This window comes from Astyanax mexicanus, chromosome 1 (assembly GCF_023375975.1).
Source record: "Astyanax mexicanus isolate ESR-SI-001 chromosome 1, AstMex3_surface, whole genome shotgun sequence".
In the NCBI taxonomy this organism is placed as follows: domain Eukaryota; kingdom Metazoa; phylum Chordata; class Actinopteri; order Characiformes; family Acestrorhamphidae; genus Astyanax; species Astyanax mexicanus.
In genome coordinates, this window is record NC_064408.1 from 3,839,160 (window position 1) to 3,858,582 (window position 19,423).

At 37.2% G+C, this 19,423-nt stretch overlaps 1 protein-coding gene across 1 annotated transcript in view; it reads right to left on the reverse strand.

Annotated features, from left to right (window-relative positions):
• Positions 1-1,331: 1,331 nt before the first annotated feature.
• LOC103043869 (nucleus accumbens-associated protein 2) overlaps positions 1,332-19,423 on the reverse strand; it is a 98,533-nt gene continuing 80,441 nt past the window's right edge. The window contains exons 2-6 of the mRNA XM_022666325.2: positions 17,587-18,460; positions 11,346-11,522; positions 9,564-9,669; positions 8,034-8,131; positions 1,332-5,341 (exon numbers count right to left, since the gene is read on the reverse strand). Coding sequence (XP_022522046.2) covers positions 4,812-5,341; positions 8,034-8,131; positions 9,564-9,669; positions 11,346-11,522; positions 17,587-18,421 — 1,746 coding nt within the window. The 5' untranslated portion in view covers positions 18,422-18,460 and the 3' untranslated portion in view covers positions 1,332-4,811. The remainder of the gene's footprint in view (positions 5,342-8,033; positions 8,132-9,563; positions 9,670-11,345; positions 11,523-17,586; positions 18,461-19,423) is intronic.

A 19,423-nucleotide genomic window follows, 5' to 3' on the forward strand; every position in this document is an offset into this window, starting at 1 on the left:
TATATATATATATATATATATATATATATATATATATATATATATATATATATACAGTACCAGTCAAAACTTTGGACAAACTTATTTAATGTTTTTACCTTAAAAGTTGTTAAACAAACCATAATACTCAGTTTTCAGCATTTAGGTGCTCCTATCTGGTCCTAATGAGTGCCAGTTTCATCATAATGTTTTTCACTGTCTTTGTAACTGCACTTAAGGGGAACTTTTAAAGTTCTTGGGTTCTTGAAATGTTTCATATTATTATTTAGTTCTTCTTATAACATGGATTAGAACATTAGTCAAATAGAGCTATTCACTGTATACCATAAACTTAACAATATGTTAAGAGTGTGTCCAAATTGTTGACCTGTATTGTATATATATATATATATATATATGGTACATTTGGACAAATTACACTTTTTTGTGTAATAAAAGTGACACATTTTTGTGTAAGTTTTTTTAAGTAAGTGAACAAATCCTTTTTCTGCACCTTTTAAACACAATTTCTGTTCATTAAATAATTTGAATAATCAATAATTAAACAGTAACTGTGTATAATAGTGTGTAGAAGTGTGTCTCTATAGAGGATGTCTCTTACTTTTACATCTAGGTGTGCCTTTCACAATATGTATATATCTAAAACAAGACTTTTAGGTCAGAATCTTCAGATTTCCATTAATTAATTAAATACACTACAGCCCATTTTTGACCAATTTATGTGTATCATTCAATAAATCGTTAATAACAGTGCTATTATTACATTTTCTCAGCTTTAATCACATTTAATCCTGTTAAATCACGATTTTCTTACTGTACATGAGCCGTAAACTACGTGTGTAACAAAGGCAGCCAATCAGAACAGATCTCATTTGCATATAAGTCTCAAAGGCACTGTAACTAAAAACTTCCTGTTTAATTGTGTGCAGGATCTATACAGATTGGAAAACGGAATTATGGTATATGATGTTTTGGAAATGAACGATGTTATTTTAATCATTGCTTGCTTCGCTACTTTAGCTTAGCGCCCAACAAGGTTAGCGCTCTGCATTCTGCTAGCTTAGCCTAGCATTTCACGTTCTGCTAGCTTAGCACCCAACATTCTGCTAGGTTAGCCTAGCACTCCAAATTTTGCTAGTTTAGTCTAGTGCCACGCTTCCTGCTAGCTTATTTTAGCGTTCTGCCTTCTGTTAGCTTGTCTAGTGTCCCATGTTCTGCAAGATTAGCCTAGATCCCCATATCCTGTTAGTTTAGCCTAGAGCCCCACTTTCTGCTAGTTTAGCTTAGCGCTCCATGTTCTGATAACCTAGCACCTTGCGTTCTGCTAGCTTAGCTTACCATCTCTCATTCTGCAAGATTAGCCTAGCGCCATGTGTTCTGCAAGATTAGCCTAGCATCCCACGTCCTGCCATATTAGCCTAGTGCCCAATGTTCTGCGAGATTAGCCTAGCTTCCAGTGTTCTGCTATCTTAGCCTAACGTCTCTCATTCTGCGAGATTAGCCCAGCGCCTCACGTTCTGCTAGCTTAGCCTAGCAACCTGCATTTTACTAGCTTAGCCTAGTAAGAAATTAATTGGTTAATTAATTAGCTGATAATTAATTTTAAAATGCAACTTTTGCAAATTGTGATTCTATGTAAACAAATTCTCTTTCTAGTGCAATTCTAACACTCACAGCTGCAACACAATCCAAAACATATGGAAAAAATATATATTTAAATACTTACTCTAGGCCCTCTACAACTTTAACACACCCAATCTGATAAAAGATGACACTAGCTTTGTTGATAAATTTGATAATATCAATAATATCAACATATCTGTACATATCTGGCTGCTTTAAAAGCTCTTGGAAATACTTTCTTAGTTAGTTCCTCCTTTAAAATCAAATATTGGCCATTTTTAAAAATATAAATGGAGAAAAAACAGATTTAAGAGGAAAAACTACATGACTTGAACAAACCTGAAGATTCTGACAAAAAGAAATGAATATTTAACAGTGTTTTTTTTAAAAATGGGATAAGATTGTATTTATAACTGCTAGTATCTGATTTCTGCTGCTCAGCACACTGTATAAACCCACATGCAATAATATGCATTAATATGCATTAGTTTAAACACAGTATTACTGTCAGCAGATTGCTGCAGGGTCTGCAGTGTCTTCAGTGGTCAGTTTTTATGGTGAATATGTGAATATGCTGAGGGTAGTATATAGGAAGTGCACTGCATTTGCTCTAGGTGGCGCTATAACAATAAAAAAAACTTACAATCAAACAAACAATTAAACAAAACCATAAGGAGAAACAGTGCCGAAGCTCGTAGTGTTGCTGTGCAATTTCTCATCCATTCAGCCTTTAAAAAGCAGCCCTTGCTAAGGTGTCGCCTGGGGGTCCGATCCGTCCGAACCGGACCCCGAATCCAGCGGAAAGAGGGAGAAAAGGTGGAGAGACCGAGTCACTTTTGTAAAAAAAAAAAAATAGAAAAAAAAAAGAGATAAAAATCTAATAAAATAAAATTTAATAAAAAAGCAATTAAATATTGAAAAAAATTAAAAAATAAAATAAAATTATTTAAACATAAAAAAATAAAAATAAAATAAAATTAAATAAAAAGGTTTAAAAATAAAATAAAACATACAAATAAAAAAATAAATCTGAAAAAAATAAAATTAAAATTAAAAATACATTTTAAAATTAAAAATAAAATTTAAAATTAAAATCCAAATTAAAATAAAAAAATTTAATTAAAATTAAAATTAAAAACTAAAACAACTGGGTGTCTCTCCGTACCTCTTCAAGTGCAAATGCAATAAAGCCAGCAAAAAACAAAAAGAAGAGAAAAATAAAGAAAAACTGATACTAGTTTGAGTTTCATTAAATAATTTACAGTAGAGAACCGTAAGCAGAAGCTGCGGTTCCGTAACTCTTTATTCTGTCGCTCGCGGTGAGGAAAGGCCCCCCCGCTGGATGCTCTCGGCAGGTTACGATGTTTTTCTCGGGTTTTTGTAAAATAACGTGGAAAAAAAGTGTCTGTTTCAGAAATGGGAGATTATGGGGGTGCTGGTTATACTGGGGCTCTGTGGACTGGTAATTTTGCATGCAAGCGTTTCTGTGTTTAGTGTGTGTGTGTGTGTGTGTGTGTGTGTGTGTGCATGTGTGGCATTAGAAATGTTAAAGCACATACACAGTGCACTCTCTGGAGGGCTTTAATGGGAAGTGTGTGTGTGTGAGTTTTCATGCCATAAATAAACACAGGCATTGCGTTCATTACTGAGGTATTATTATCTCCTGAACTGTAACACTGTAAATGCCAGTTTACCATGCCATGTCCTGCAAAGGCTCCGCCCACAAGAATCGAACCGTCTGATGCACTCTGCACTGATTTAACAAGATTTTCAAATTTACCCAGACCTAAAACGTGTTTTCAAAATCCAAATATCAGTAAAGTAGTGGAGGGATACATGTAGGGTGCTGTGACAAAAAGTAGTCCCCTCAAATAAATGTATGGGTGTGTCCCAATTATGTACCAAGGTACCGTAAGGAATCATGTAGTAACTTAGCAAACCAAAATACTATGTGAAGAAGCATTAAGGTGCTCTTATCTGACGAAAAATGATGATAACCTTTCCTGGGGCGGTCCTGATGAGTGCCAGTTCCATCATTATAAAATGTATAATAATCTTTGCATTGACTCCAATTGAGGATACTTTCAAAGTTCTTAAAATCTTTCTTTAAGAACTGATAAGGAAAAATTCTGTATTAACCATCCTGTTATGTTACGCATCAAATTGGCCTGTTTTATAGTTTAAAGATACGGGAAAAATAGTTAAAAGGATTTTTATTCAGAATTAAACTTCTTCTGCTTGCCTTAATTAGTGTAATAAACATACACAGCTAAAAAAATATAATTCTAATTAAATATTCTGCAGGCCACTTTACAGTTTTGATTTTTGAATTAATGTGTGTAATTTTTCAATTAATCTGTTCTAAAAAATGTAAAAAAGTGCCCGTTCCTAAAGACTTTCTTAAAGCAATGCCTGTGTTTATTAACCCTCCAAAGTCGCCCTCATTACCCAGAATGCACTGGGTGTGTTAGTGCAGGGTGTGGGTCCCTGTCCTGGTCCTGGAGTTGCCCTGTTTGCTCACATTTTGCTGTTTTCCCTGCTTTAACACAACTCCTCCAACCAGTCAGCTACAGTATAAGTAAGCACTCTTTAAATTAAATAAAAAAGAACAACTATTAATTTGTTTTCACCAATTGTAAAGGTTTGACGCTATATTCAAACTATTTGATTGGCTGGGAGATAATAAATTGCTTAAAAGTTGCATAAAGATCAGAGTTTTTAGATTTTTTTCTGATCTGGACCCTGTCTCCATAGAAATCAATGTCAGTAATAACATGATTATATGTAAGTTCTGCATTTAATGTAAAGTTAAGTTAATTTGTAATGTAATGTTTTTTTAATGAAGAAAAACCACAGAAGGCAAAAAAAAAAACGAAGTTTCGTCACGCGAATGCATCTTAAAATCTGTTCTGGATTAAAACCGCACATTTTACTGGTGACTGCTTAAACTTTTGTAATTTCCAAGATAAAAACTAATCCAGATGCCTCAAAAGCAGGAAAAACACTAAATGTGCAGTTTTCGGCGTACTCCAGGGCTCAGTGATAGGACCCGTTTATATGTTAGTGTGGGTTGGGTGGGTTATTTATGCGCTATGTACTGCGATGCACGGTACTGTGGCTTGTAAGTATAGTCAACAAGAGCAGCAAGGGGGCGCTATAGAGACGAGTGCAGGTGGGTTGCCAGGTCTTCACTGCCCATTTATCCTCAGACTTTCAACAAACTCCTCCTCCTGCTGTCCCTCCAGGGTCCGTTGGCTACGCATGGCCGCCTCGGCCCCCAGGATTAACAGTGTGGCCCCCAGAGTCCCGTCCACTCCTTCGGCCCCCGCCCCGTCCTCCTCCTCTTCCTCTTTGGGTTCCTCCTGTCCCCGGCCGTCGGACAGCTCAGGCTCCGCCCCCTCCTGGTGCTCGGGACTGTCCCCGTCCAGCTGTAGCGTCCTCTCCGCGTCCTTCCGCTCCCCGAACAGCCGCTGGTCCAGAACCAGGCCCGACGGGGTCAGCGGCTTAAACTCCGGGTCAAAGGTCAACGGGACCCCGGCCCCGGGAGCCCCCAGGGTCAGCCCCCCGGCCCCTCGGTACACCTCCATCCCGTCCAGCAGCATGGACTTGATCTTGGGCAGCCATCGCTTCCGGACGCGCCGGGCGTTGGTGCACATGTCGGCCGCGATCACGTTCATCTCACTCTCCTTAAAATTAGGGGCGAAATTCTGACAGTACACTGCAGAAAAGAGAGAGAGAGAGAGAGAGAGAGAGAGAGAGAGAGAGGAGTTTTACTGTCGCACGCCCAAAAAAATCACAACTCTACACAAAACGCTACACTAAAATGATGACAATAATATATATTTTTTATAATTTTATTTCTAATTTTTCCCATTTTCTCCCCAATTTACACAGCCAATTACCCAACCCACTCATTAGGATGCTCCAACACACCAGGAAGGTGAAGACTAGCACATGCCTCCTCCGATACATGTGAAGCCACTGCTTTTTTTTGAGCTGCTGCTGATGCAGCATTGCCAAGCATCCAGTGCGCTTGGAGGAAAGTGCAGCGACTCGGTTCTGATACATCAGCTCACAGACGCCCTGTGCTGCAGACATCACCCTAGGAGTGATGTGGGGAGAGAGCGCCATCTACCCACCTGGAGGAAGCAGGGCCAATTTTGCTCCCTCTGGGGGTTCGAACCTGCGACCTCCTGCTCATAGTGGCAGCGCTTTAGACCGCTGGACCACTCGGCGCCGATGACAATAATATTGTTTAAAACTATAATTTCTGAGACAATACATCATCCAACACAGACTTAACCATACAGCTGAACTTTCTGAGTTAAACAACTTTGAGATTTAGATTTAAATGTAAGGAAATAAGTAAGTAAAATTTATTCATATAGCACCTTTTACAGACAGAAGTCACGAAGTGCTTTGCAAAATAATTCATACTACACAACCTAAAATGGACAAACATAACAAAAAACATATATGATGAAAAGTCCATAAAATACAAGACAGTCAACCTGATACATTATCCAAAAGCCTGCTTAAAAAAACGTTTTTAAAAGACTCCACTGAATCAGCAGCTCCTTCAGCAGCTGCTGAAACAGGTGGGTGAAGTAAATCAGAAATATACATGGCAGCCTGACCATGTAACGCTCTATATGTAAGGGTAAGAATTTTAAATTAAATAATTTGCTTAAATCACCGGAAGCCAATGCAGTGATATTAGTAATGGACTTAAATGAGATCATTTATTTTCCCTAGTTAGCAATCTAGCTGCAGCATTCTGTATTGCCTGCGAGCGATTTCGAGCGATTTCGATCAATGCGAGATGAATTAGAAGAATGAATAAGCATCTCTAGCTCCACATTTGAAACTATGGATCTCAATTTGCTAATGTTTCTTGGTTTTCAGTGTTGGAGTTATTTGATGCTGGAGTTAAATATTTCAGTGTTAACACAAATAAACTCAATAAATACTGCTCAACTCCACAGACATTTAATTAAACCCCACCCACTTATTTTACTTCTTGTTTGGAGACATCCAGTTACTATCCAATTCTACTTATCCAAGTCCATTTAACATATCTTAGCACATTACTAAAAATAGAAAGTGCCTCCTTATACTAACTTACCATCGGTGTGTAGTCTTGCACACCAGGGCTACCTTCCATTGGGTATTTCATTTTTATATTTTATATAATGGTTGTTTGTCTAGCCGACGTGTTGTAGGCTATAAAAGCAACTTACCATCTTCTGTACTGTAAATTGTGACAAAGTGATGGCAATTCACGGAGAACTAAAAAATACACTGGTAGAATGTAAGCAGGGATGTTTTATCCTGTATAAGGAACCAAAAACACAAGCTAACCTCCTCTGAATAATAATTCAATAATAAACAGTCCTATCTTCTATCTATCTATCTAGTCAAAGTCAAAGTCAAAGTCAAAGTGGTTTTTATTGTCCTTTCAGCTATATACAGAGTACACAGTGAAACGAAACAACGTTCCTCCAGGGACCATGGTGCACATAAACACAGTGTAGACAGAACAATAGTGCAACAGTACAAAAGTGCAGACAGACAATACAACACAATACAGACAAAGAATAATAAATAACAAGACAGTGTGCAAATTATGCAGTGTGCAAAAAAGACCAGTGAGGTAGTAATTACCTCCATTACACAGTGTGCAATAGAGTCCAGTGAGGTAGTAGGGTTTTTAGTGCTTTCCATTTTCTGGGGTAAGTGGGGTAAGAGTGTGTGCGCATGTACAGAAAAACCATCAGTTCAGTCTCTGCAGTTGAGGAGTCTGATGGCTTGGGGGTAGAAGCTGTTGCAGAATCTTGTCGTGCTGGACCGGATGCTGCGGTACCTTCTTCCTTCTACTATCTATATAGTATTTAACACTTTATCTCTAGTTCAATTCACTCACTAAGAATGTGGACATATATAAACCATGGGAAAAAGTTCAACATTAAATCAACATTTTGACTTTTTGTTGTGCATGCTTATCTGCTCCAGGGGGTCCTATTCTATTGGCAATATTTCTGGCTCTACAAGGACTAGACAAGCTGTGTGTCTATTTCAGTCCAACTGAACTAAATTGGCCAAATATACCATTAAATTCACTGAAATCCAATCTAAGTTTGGTTCAGTTTGGTTTGGTTTGGTTCAATGTAAAAAGAGTTCATTTCAGGACATTTTAGAGAATTTCTATTGGTCCATTCATTAAAAAAAAAATTGGACACAGTGTAAGGGACAGTTTGTGTGTTCAGATTATGAGTGTGTGCGCTAACTTTTTCCCCAACAAGGAAATGATATTGTTAATAATTCTATTAAAGTGAAGATTATATGTCTCGATGTTTAAATCTGATTAAAATCAGGGTTTCAGGGGTTAAAGATGGTGTAATAAGACGTACGTTTGACGGCGTTGAGCACTCTGCTGTCCAGAGGTTTCCGGCTGGGGTCGCTGGTGGAGGAACGGATGCCGGTCCCACAGCTGTTAGCCAGAGTGTTCCTGCAGAGCAACCAATCAGCCAGCAGAGGGCACACACAGCAGAACCAATCACAATCCAGAACATTACAATATCACCTCTATCTCCATCCTGCTCATCACTGTCATCAAACACACAATCTCATATAAAACCGTAATAAAAACTCATAACTCCACAGAAAAATGTATATATAGTATAGTACAGGACTGTATGGAAATCAGTAATATCAATCAGTTCTATTTAATGCAGCTTAGATTAATTCATACCGGTTGAATTCAACTGTACAGTCAAATGAATTTTTATTCAATCAAAATAATTTAATCTTTGTTTTGCTCCTTTCAATTCAGTTCAATTCAGTTTTCTTTACTTTAATTCAGTTCAATTCGATTCAGTTCAGTTAAATTCAGTTTTCTTTACTTCAATAAAATTCAGTTCAGTTTAGTTCTTTTTAGTTCAATCTAGTTTTCTTTAGTTCAATTCAGTTCAGTTTAGTTATTTTTAGTTCAATTAAATTTTGTTAAATTCAGTTATTTTTAGTTCAATTAAATTTAGTTAAATTCAGTTTTCTTTAGTTCAATTCAGTTCAGTTTAGTTATTTTTAGTTCAATTAAATTCAGTTCAATTCAGTTATTTTTAGTTCAATTAAATTTAGTTAAATTCAGTTTTCTTTAGTTCAATTCAGTTCAGTTTAGTTATCTTTAGTTCAATTAAATTCAGTTCAATTCAGTTTTCTTTAGTTCAATTCAGTTCGGTTTAGTTATCTTTAGTTCAATTAAATTCAGTTCAATTCAGTTTTCTTTAGTTCAATTCAGTTCAATTCAGTTTTGCTCATTTAAAGTCAGTCTAATTAACTTCAGTTCAATTCAATTTAGTTAAACTGAAATTTAGACGTCCAACTGAAGTGAACAGTTTAACAAATTTAAATTCAGTTCAGTTTAAATCAGTTCTGTTTAGTTCAATTAAATTAAATTCAATTCAAAGTTCCGTTTAGTTCAAATGAGTTCAGGTTACTTCTGTCAAACCAAATTTGATTGTACAAAGCAAGTTTAGTTTAATTTGATTCATTTTGATTCCATTTAGTTTAATTCAGTAAAAAAATCAATTTAGTTCTGTTCAATTTCAAAAAGTTGGATTAAAATCAGTGCACTCCAGGTTAGATTGGCTGAGCGTGTTAACATTAATCAAACCAGGAATCCAGAAAATATGGTAAAGCTAAATAATTAAAGCTTGGTTGTGATTGGCTGGGAGGTGTGTCAATCATTTTGCATAACTTTGCAAACAGTAAATTGAGTGTATTTCATAAAATACTAAATATACAGTCATTTATTTTCTTATGAACCGATTATAACTAGTTGTAATTTGCGTATGTAAATAGCAGATCATATTATACACAGTATATATTAATATATATATTTATTTATATGAGTTTAAATGATGATGTTTGCAGTGACTCACCTGTCGAAGAAGGTAGCGAGCAGTCTCCTCAGCAGCACCTTGTGTTTAATGCCAGCACACAGGTGGCAGTTCATCAGCTGCCCCCGGGTCATGAAGACCCCCGTACCTGCAGAGCACCAGATATAACCTCAACACCTGATCCGCTTCATTACATCAGCACACTGGCAGATCTACAGCTTCAGCAGTGTTTACTCTCGGGAAAGACTACACACTGACGTTAATATAACACACACTCTATACTTAACATTCATCACAGGGTTGCCAGATCTTACTTTTCTGATTTCCGGATAAACTAAGGAAGAACAGAGTGTTTTATGTTCTATTTTGTCAGAACTAGACATAATTGAACTGTCCAAAGAAATTCAGTTCAGTTTAATTTAGTTTAATTTCAACTTGTTTCAGTTCAGCTTAGTTCAGTTAAACTTAGAGTTCAGATCAATTCAGTTGATCTAAATTAAAATCAGTTCAGTTTAGATCAGACCAGCTATCCTCAATTGTCCAAAGCGATTCAGTTCAATTTAATTGAACCAAATTAATTTAGACCAATTTAGGTCAATTGTAATTCAGTTAGCAGGTAAGCATCAGAACTAGGTGTTCAGTTTAGGTCAGTGCATTTCAATTCAGTTCATTTTAACTGAGTGTAATTTAAGTCAATTGTCAAATGTAATTCAGTTAGCAGGTGGGTGTAGGAACTAGCTGTTTTGTTCAGTTCGGTTCAGTTCAATTTGGTTTTGTCTGGTGCAGCTTGGTTCAGTTCAGTTCAGTTCGGTTTTGTTTGTTTTGATTTGGTTCAGTTTGGTTTAATTTAGTTCAGTTCAGTTAATTTCAGTTCAGTTGGTTCGGTTTGGTTCAGTCCAGTTCAGTCCAGTCCAGTTTAATCCAGTTTAGTTCAATTAGGCTCAGTTCCGTTTGGTTTTGTTTGGTTCGGTTTGGTTTAGTTCAGTTTGGTGTTGTTTGTTTCAGTTTAGTTTTATTTTGATTGGTTCACTTTAGTTTCGTTTGGAGCGGTTTGGTTTAGCTCAGTTCAATTTGGTTCAGTTCAGTTTGGTTTGGTATTGTTTGGTTCAGTTTAGTTCAGTTCAGTTCAATTCAGTTCAGAACGTTTCAGTTCAATTCAATTCCATTAACTGAGTCCAGTTTAAGTCAGTTGTTCAAAGTAATTCAGTTAGCAGGTGGGTGTCAGAACTAGGTGTTTAGTTCAATTCAGTTCAGTTTAACTGATTTCAGTTTAGTTCAGTTTAATCTGATTGGATCCAGCAGAGTGACACACACATATCCCACAGCTTCAATAGGGCAAAAGTCATGGGACAAATTACTACAGTGGATTGCTGTCCCATGACTTTTATCAGGTTTTTGCATTAAAAAGACAACGCACAAAAAACTAATAACTAACATAGAATTTAAAATCATTTGGAAATATAACAGTAACAGTCACTAAGTACCTCGCTGCTAATTGTCTTTCAAAATTAGTCGCAGAAGTTTTGGGGCCCCAAAAGGTTTAAGCTGCAATAGCATACTTTTAGTATCACTTGGCTACTTGGTGCACTGTTCTATTGTGCAGTGACTCCTGAACAGATACACCTGCACTGAAGAAAACTGTATATATGTAAAATATGTGTATATACTTCCCTACTAGACTGTAGACTGTATAATCTACAGGTGTGTACATATGTGTGTACCAGGACCATGTCCTTCCCCTGACCTCAGGATTATTAATACTGATTATAAAACTGTAAAATAATAGAGATTTTGATGTAAAGTGATGCTGTAAAGAATGCCCACCTGCCACCAGCTCCAGCTTCTCCCCGGGGTCTCCCTCCGTGTAGAGTTTGGGGTGGCAGCGGTACCCGATCTGGCTGATTAAGCTGGCGGGCAGTGCCACCAGGTCCCGCCGCAGCAGCACACAGGGCCGGCTCTCCAGCGGGAGGGGCACGGCTGCCATCTCCGGCTTATCCGAATCTACAGCACACAAAACAGACATCACCATCAGACATTAGATACTCATACACTATAACTGAATTAATAATATCAATTTTAACTGTAATACTGAGTCAGTTAAACTGTAGAAGAAAAAAAAATCTTCTTTTGAGATAGACTGACCCTTATTTTTTATTAAAGTATTTTTTCCTTTACCTAGTTCACGAGTAAATCGAATTACTCTATTAAAAAATGCCTCGAGAAATAATTTATTTAATTAGAAAACTCAGAGCACGGTACTTTACACTGACTATTTTTATTGTGACACAACACAAGAAGCTGAAATATGGAAGCGGGGAAAAGAGGGAGAATTTATGAGAAAAAAAGACAATACTATGGGAGCTCAATGACAAGAACAACACAGTGACTTGTATTTGGTGCGGCGTGGTCCTTGCCTCCCACAACAGCATGTTTTAATGCTGCACCATCTTGGCCGAAATTAAATAACTAAATTTCTTGTGGCATTTATTTATTTATTTATTTATTTTATTTTTTTTTTCTATTTGAAAATGTATGTTTCAGATTTAAAAATATAAATTATCTAAATTTTAATTCCTTATTAATTTTTAATTAATCATGGGTGTGGTACGTGGGCGCGGCACATTTGTGCGTCCCAGCAGACCCGAATTCTTGCATGGCATGCACTGTTTCTATTCATCTTTGCTATTTGGGATTATTGGCATCTGATTAGTGTAAAAACAAAGAATTATCTTTTTACATAATGTTTTTAAGAAAAATTATGTCCACATATGAGGACTGTTATATATATATATATTCTTCCTCAACCTATTTAATAAATATAAATATAGTAAAAGAAAATCCTCAGAAATACGAGTTGATGTCAATGTTAGGGTGTCAATGTCAACCAGTTGAGAGTTGGAGCTTACAGTTCTGTTTACACAGCTAGTTAGCGTTAGCTAACCTGTGTAAGTAACTTTAGGTTTAAATCGGATCTCCAGTTCATAAATACAGAACACCAGTCAAATTTTACGATATAGAGCGAACTCTGTTTGGTGAGTCGTTATCTGTTGTACTGAATCGTTTCTGTGTCCTGGTTGACCTCGGCGCTGGAGTTTGAGAAAGAGAGTGAGAGTTGTGAAAGTGTGGGATCGTGTGTTTATGTTTTATAGTGGTTTAAGTTTCACTCTGTGGATCTGATACCGGGCCGGTCCCGGCGCTCGGTTCTGACCCGAGCGGAGAAGTGAGGGTCTAAAGCTTTCAGCACCACCACTTCCTCCCGGCCCACCCGGCCCACCGCTCCCACATCCCCCATCAAACTTTAATCACCAACATTCAATCCCGGTTCTGATGCAGCGCCGGCTCCAGCAGCACCAGTTCTGAGTTCTGTCTGTTCCTGATCCGCTTTTAATTGACCTCTACTATCTTACTGTCACTCAGTACACACACACACACATACACACACACTCATATACACACACACACAGTCTCACATCAAGAGTGCTCTCAAATATCCCACAATGTCACCCTCCGGTGTCCTAACTCATTACAGATAGAATGGATTTCAGGAATATGTGAAACTGGACACTTTAACAAAACCTCATGCCCCCATTTGACTTCAGTGAGTTCTTCAGATCCTCAGATCCTCAGTTCTTACACTTTTATTCACTTTTCACTGCAGACAATAATGTTTAAAATTTACTTAAAAAATGATTTCGCAACTTTCTGCATTTACTTTTTTAAAGTAAATTGAATTTCAGATACATTTAAGTAACTTCAACTCCGTTTCAAGACTTAAATGTTACACAGAGTAAATAAGTGAACTGAACTTCAGTCAATCCTTTCTTTTATTAAACTTTACTTCATTTATTTTACTGAATCAATTCTTTCTTTTATTAAACTTTACTTCATTTATTTTACTGAATCAATTCTTTCTTTTAGTAAACTTTACTTCATTTATTTTTACTGAATCAATCCTTTCTTTTATTAAACTTTACTTCATTTATTTTTACTGAATCAATCCTTTCTTTTATTAAACTTTACTTCATTTATTTTTACTGAATCAATCCTTTCTTTATTAAACTTTACTTCATTTATTTTTACTGAATCAATCCTTTCTTTTATTAAACTTTACTTCATTTATTTTTACTGAATCAATCCTTTCTTTTAGTAAACTTTACTTCATTTATTTTACTGAATCAATCCTTTCTTTTAGTAAACTTTACTTCATTTATTTTTACTGAATCAATCCTTTCTTTTAGTACTTTACTTCATTTATTTTTACTGAATCAATCCTTTCTTTTATTAAACTTTACTTCATTTATTTTTACTGAATCAATCCTTTCTTTATTAAACTTTACTTCATTTATTTTTACTGAATCAATCCTTTCTTTATTAAACTTTACTTCATTTATTTTTACTGAATCAATCCTTTCTTTTAGTAAACTTTACTTCATTTATTTTTACTGAATCAATCCTTTCTTTTAGTAAACTTTACTTCATTTATTTTTACTGAATCAATCCTTTCTTTTATTAAACTTTACTTAATTTATTTTTGCTGAATCAATCCTTTCTTTTAGTAAACATTACTTCTTTTCTGCATACAATATTACCTAATTACAGTTACTTAATTTATACAATTTATGTTTTCCCTTATTTTTGAATGTATAGACTTTAAATATATTCACACCTAAGATATCTTTTCAAAATTGGTTAGACTAGAGTGTACATGTGTTTAAATCATAAGAATATTGATGATTTGAGTTCATTACATGGATTATTAATTATTACTTTGATAAAATACATGGAGAAACAGCATCAGGCGGATTTATTTATTATTCTTGATAATCAATAATCACACCTCTAGGATACATGTAGATACTAAAAACCTGACACTCAGAGCAGCGTATGCCTTTCAGTATTTTGAGGATCAGGACACACAAAGAAAAAAATATAAAATCTACAAAAATTTTAACTTTTTAGTCTAAACACCTTTAAATGTGCAAGTAAAATAAAAACTATATAAAGTAGTGCGCACACCATACCTAGCTTTAGTTTGAGTAAAGCAGGTAGTTTCACACTGCTTTTTCTGTGGACACTTTTGAGTCTTTATTTGCTGATATTATTTGGTTTGAAACATCATATAAATATGTTTGAAGCACTAAAGGTAAATAATATTGGTTGGGGAAGGAGATTTTTCACTTTTTTAGGTGTTTTTCTCAATGGGTTTCTTGTAGATTTAGCTTTACTGCACTGGGATGTGATCACTATTTTTAGAAAAAGTAAGCTCCGCCCTTTCTAACCATATATGGATTATGTTTATGTGTGAAGGGATTCCTGAGTAATTAAGATGAGAACACAAGGTGAGATTTTTTCCATAGGTTTTTAAGGGTTAAATAATCAACATTGTCGATTATATCGACTGATCGTTGCAGCCTTAGGTGCCTAGGTGTGAAAATAGACTGTTGGCAGGGTGTTAAGATAGCAATAATCATCATTACATTCACATACTGTATAAAGCCTAAACTCTATACTCTCTACTTTTGTTTTCAGGCAGTATTTGGTAGAGCTGCGCTGAGCTGTAAAGTGTGCGAGGTGTTTTTCCGGCGGGCCGGTTCTGTTCTGAGTCAGGTCCGGTTGGCTGGGTGATTCATTATGTGGAAATAGAGCTGGGTGTGAAAGCTCTGTCTCCTGGTTCAGAGAGGAGCGAGGTGTCTGATAAGGTTCTGTATGTCTGATCTATAAAGGAGAGAGTCGGGAAAAAGTGCTGAAACAGTTTCAGTCTGACTCGAAACTTTCCCCACCTCCTCTTTCCCTCCTCCACCGCTTATCTCATCTAACCGCCTGAAGATTAAAGCGCCAGGACTCATAAAAACAAAGGAAAAACGGTGCTTTTAGTGAAACCACAATATAAAAGATGATTAATTAAAATGATAAAGCCTGCGATTTATATATATACACAAGTTTTAGGCACCAAAGCAAATTAAATTAATTAATTTATCTCAGCATTATGAGTGTTTTTACCTAAAAAAAGCACCACATATGATTTAAACAGATGCAAATAAACCCCGATACAGTAAAACACAACAAGGAATTCTAATTTTTAACTAAGTTTACTAAGTAAGTTAAGTAAGAGATTCCACTTTTCTCCTGGATGCTCCTCAGCCAGCATGTGTATTTTATTATGTTCAGTTCCGTCAGCAGCTCACCTGATTTACCACATTTACCACCAATTTACCACCAAACCAGGTGTTGATTAATATGATGAGAACTAGAAAAAACAACTCAGATGAGGAGCAGAGATTAGGAGATGATTTTTGTTTTTTGTAAAATTGTTGTTTGTATTTATTTTAATGCTAGTTTAAGTTTTACTGAGCTAATAAACATGTATATATATACAGCTCTGGATAAATCTTAAAAATGCATTTAAAAATGATGATTTTCTTTGAATTTACCACATTGAAAACCTCTGGAATATAATCAAGAGGAAGATGGATGATCACAAGCCATCAAACCACCAAACTGAACTGCTTGAATTTTTGCAGCAGGAGTAAAGCAGCATAAAGTTATCCAAAAGCAGTGTGTAAGACTGGTGGAGGAGAACATGATGCCAAGATGCATGAAATTAAAACTGTGATTAAAAACCACCAGGGTTATTCCACCAAATACTGATTTCTGAACTCTTAAAACTTTATAAATATGAACTTTTTAAAAATGAAAATAAAAATGAAATTTTGAAAATGCACTTTTAGTATTCTTTACCAACTTTCAACATACTTTTAATGTTCTTAAGTGCACTTCCTTTTTAAAGGGAAGTGGTGGGAAATCGAGTTTGGTTCGGGCATCGGGTGGAGACTTTAAACTCGTATCTCCGCTCTGGTGGTTGTCTGTCGTCGGCTCTGTGAGGTCACGGGTTTAGTCGTATCTGTGGGTGAGATGTTTACGGGCGTCTCGGCCGCGGTTCCCCGCGCTGTGCCGGGAGTTCGGTGGTGAGGATTCGCTGCTGGATGAATAAACAGTGTTTTGACAGCGTTTTCTAAACTGTTTACCAAGCGTACGGATCAGCGTCGCGTACCGATACATTACAGCAAGTGTCTGAGAAGATTCTCCATGCTGTCGGATCAGCAGTGAAGAAGATAGGAAAGAAGATTTTAAGTGTTGTACAAGGGGATCAGATACAGCAGCAGTGCTGCTGGAGTTTTTAAACACTGTGTTTAATCTCTCACTGCTGCTTATGTGTCTTTTTTGTCTCTTTTTCTGCACTGAAAAAAAGTATGAGTAAAATTTACTTTGAAAAAAGTTCCGCAACTTTCTGCATTTGCTTTTTTTAAGTAAATTTAATTTCAGATTTAATTTAAGTAACTTCAACTCAGTTTCAAGACTTAAAATAAGTAAATAAGTGAACTGAACTTCAATCAATCCTTTCTTTTAGTAAACTTTACTTCATTTATTTTTACTGAATCAATCCTTTCTTTTAGTAAACTTTACTTCATTTATTTTTACTGAATCAATCCTTTCTTTTAGTAAACTTTACTTCATTTATTTTTACTGAATCAATCCTTTCTTTTAGTAAACTTTACTTCATTTATTTTTACTGAATCAATCCTTTCTTTTAGTAAACTTTACTTCATTTATTTTTACTGAATCAATCCTTTCTTTTAGTAAACTTTACTTCATTTATTTTTACTGAATCAATCCTTTCTTTTAGTAAACTTTACTTCATTTATTTTTACTGAATCAATCCTTTCTTTTAGTAAACTTTACTTTTAAACTAAATTTCTGCATACAATTTTACCTAATTACAATTACTTAATTTATACAATATTACTAAAATAATTTATTTTATATTTTTATTTATTTATTTATTTTAAACAGACAAATTCTCATTGTCTCAACACAAGAATAGCATGTTTAGTACACCAGCGATTGATGTACGATTGATCAAATACAGCAGCAGTGCTGCTGGAGTTTTTAAACACTGTGTTTAACTCACTCACTGTTGCTTATGTGTCTTAGCTCTCAGTTTCTGTATGCTGGTTAAGGTTGTAAATACTACAGTAAATGTGATTTTACTGTAAAAGTGACTTACTGCTGTAAGGGTTGGCGGTGCGTCCATAGATCTGGCTGAAAGCCTCCTCCGTGATTCCGTCGTACGGCTCCTCCTCGAACTCCTCGTCCTCGTTCTGGTAGGAGGTGGGGCTGTCCGTGGTGGGCAGGCTGGACTCCCCGGGGCTGGAGCGCTCCCCGGGGGTTATGGGATACGTCTGCACACCTGGCGGGTAAAACCCCGCCCCTCCGGAGAAAAACAGAGACCCGCCGCGTGACGCACCTTCCCTGGAGCCTTTTTTGGCGCCGCCCTGCAGGTTTAACGGAGCTTCGCTGCCTTCTAGCTTGATCCTCCGAGCTGGGGCGACGAGCGACGGTGACCAGGCCGGGGGTCCGAGCATGGACAGGGGGTTATTACTGGGATTACTGTTGGGGTTGTTACTGGGACTCTGCGGTTCTGACCCGGGCTCGTCTATGTTAGCCGTAGCCGAATCGCAGTGGGGTGAATTGGCCTTAAACATGAGGTCCATCCCTCTTTCCACAATGTGCTGAATCTGCAGGTACCCGGCCGTGTACATCACCACCAGCTGCTCGCTGGCGGCCATGGTGAGCTTCCCGGTGTAGCAGAAGGACAGGATCTGCTGGAAACAGGCCGGCGTGACCGAGGAGGGCAGCTCGAACTGGGCTTTGGTGCTGGCGCTGAACAGGTCGCGGAAGTACAAGCTGCTGGCGGCCAGAACTGCCCGGTGAGCCTTGAAGGCCTGGCCCTTCACCAGGATGGACACGTCGCAGTACTGACCCAGCAGTCGCTGCTCGTTCAGCGAGCCCAGCACCGTGCTCCCGAAGTTAGGGATCTCCACGTGGAGCAACTGCGACATGGTGCCTGGCTTTCAGACGTCCAGACAGCGGCGGGTCATCTAGGGGGGAAGAAGAAAAGGAAGGTAAAAAAACGTATAAAGGTAGAATAGGTAAGACAAGTTGAGGGATGGAGGAGATATTGTAGAATATGATTCTTTAAATTTTGGTTCTTCAAACTGTAGAGTTCGTTTTCAACACCACCAACTAGCAACACCATAGCAACCACCTTGCACACGTTAGCAGCCACGTCACAACATAGTGAAGACCAGAGACCTAGCAACCACCTAGCAACATTAAATGCCATAAAATCTAAGCAGCAATGTTCAAACATCTCACGTGATTTTTTCCCAGATAAGAGTTTATCTATAAAAGCTGCTTCTGCAGCAAAGGACGTACAAACATCTTTTAAAACTACTTTTAAGGAGCTTCAACTTAAAAAAGGCCTACCATGAACTGGAAGCTTTCCAGGAATCACCAAGAAAGAACCCTCACCTACAAAATTAACTCCTTTAAAGACATATGCACAGATGAGACCACTAGAAGTACTTATGGGGGAGTAAAGGAGATGCATAAAACCCTAACAACACTCTACCAACTGTTAAACATGGTGGTGGGAGCCTCATGCTCTGGGTGAGGGACTACCTGAGGTGACAGGACCAACCCATACTGTTCAGGCACATTTATCTGAACAGGTGTATGTGTAATAAACAGGACCAAAAGCTATGTCAAGTCACTGTTGTGCCGAATTCAGCACCCCTGCCAGGAAAAGTACCCCCTCTCTGGAGCGCGAACCCACATCTTCTTACCTTTAACTTTACTTATTAAATGGAAATACCCAAGATACTGTTCTAAGCTACGTCACCTGCAGCCTCTCCAGAGAGTGGGTGCTTTTTCTGGCGGGGGTACTAAATTAAGCAGTGCCGAAATCTGCACCCCCGCCATGAAAAGCGCCCTCTCTCGACAGCCCGTTCGCACCATCTTCTTGATAAAAGCGGAGATAATTGCTTTAGTTAACTTTAATT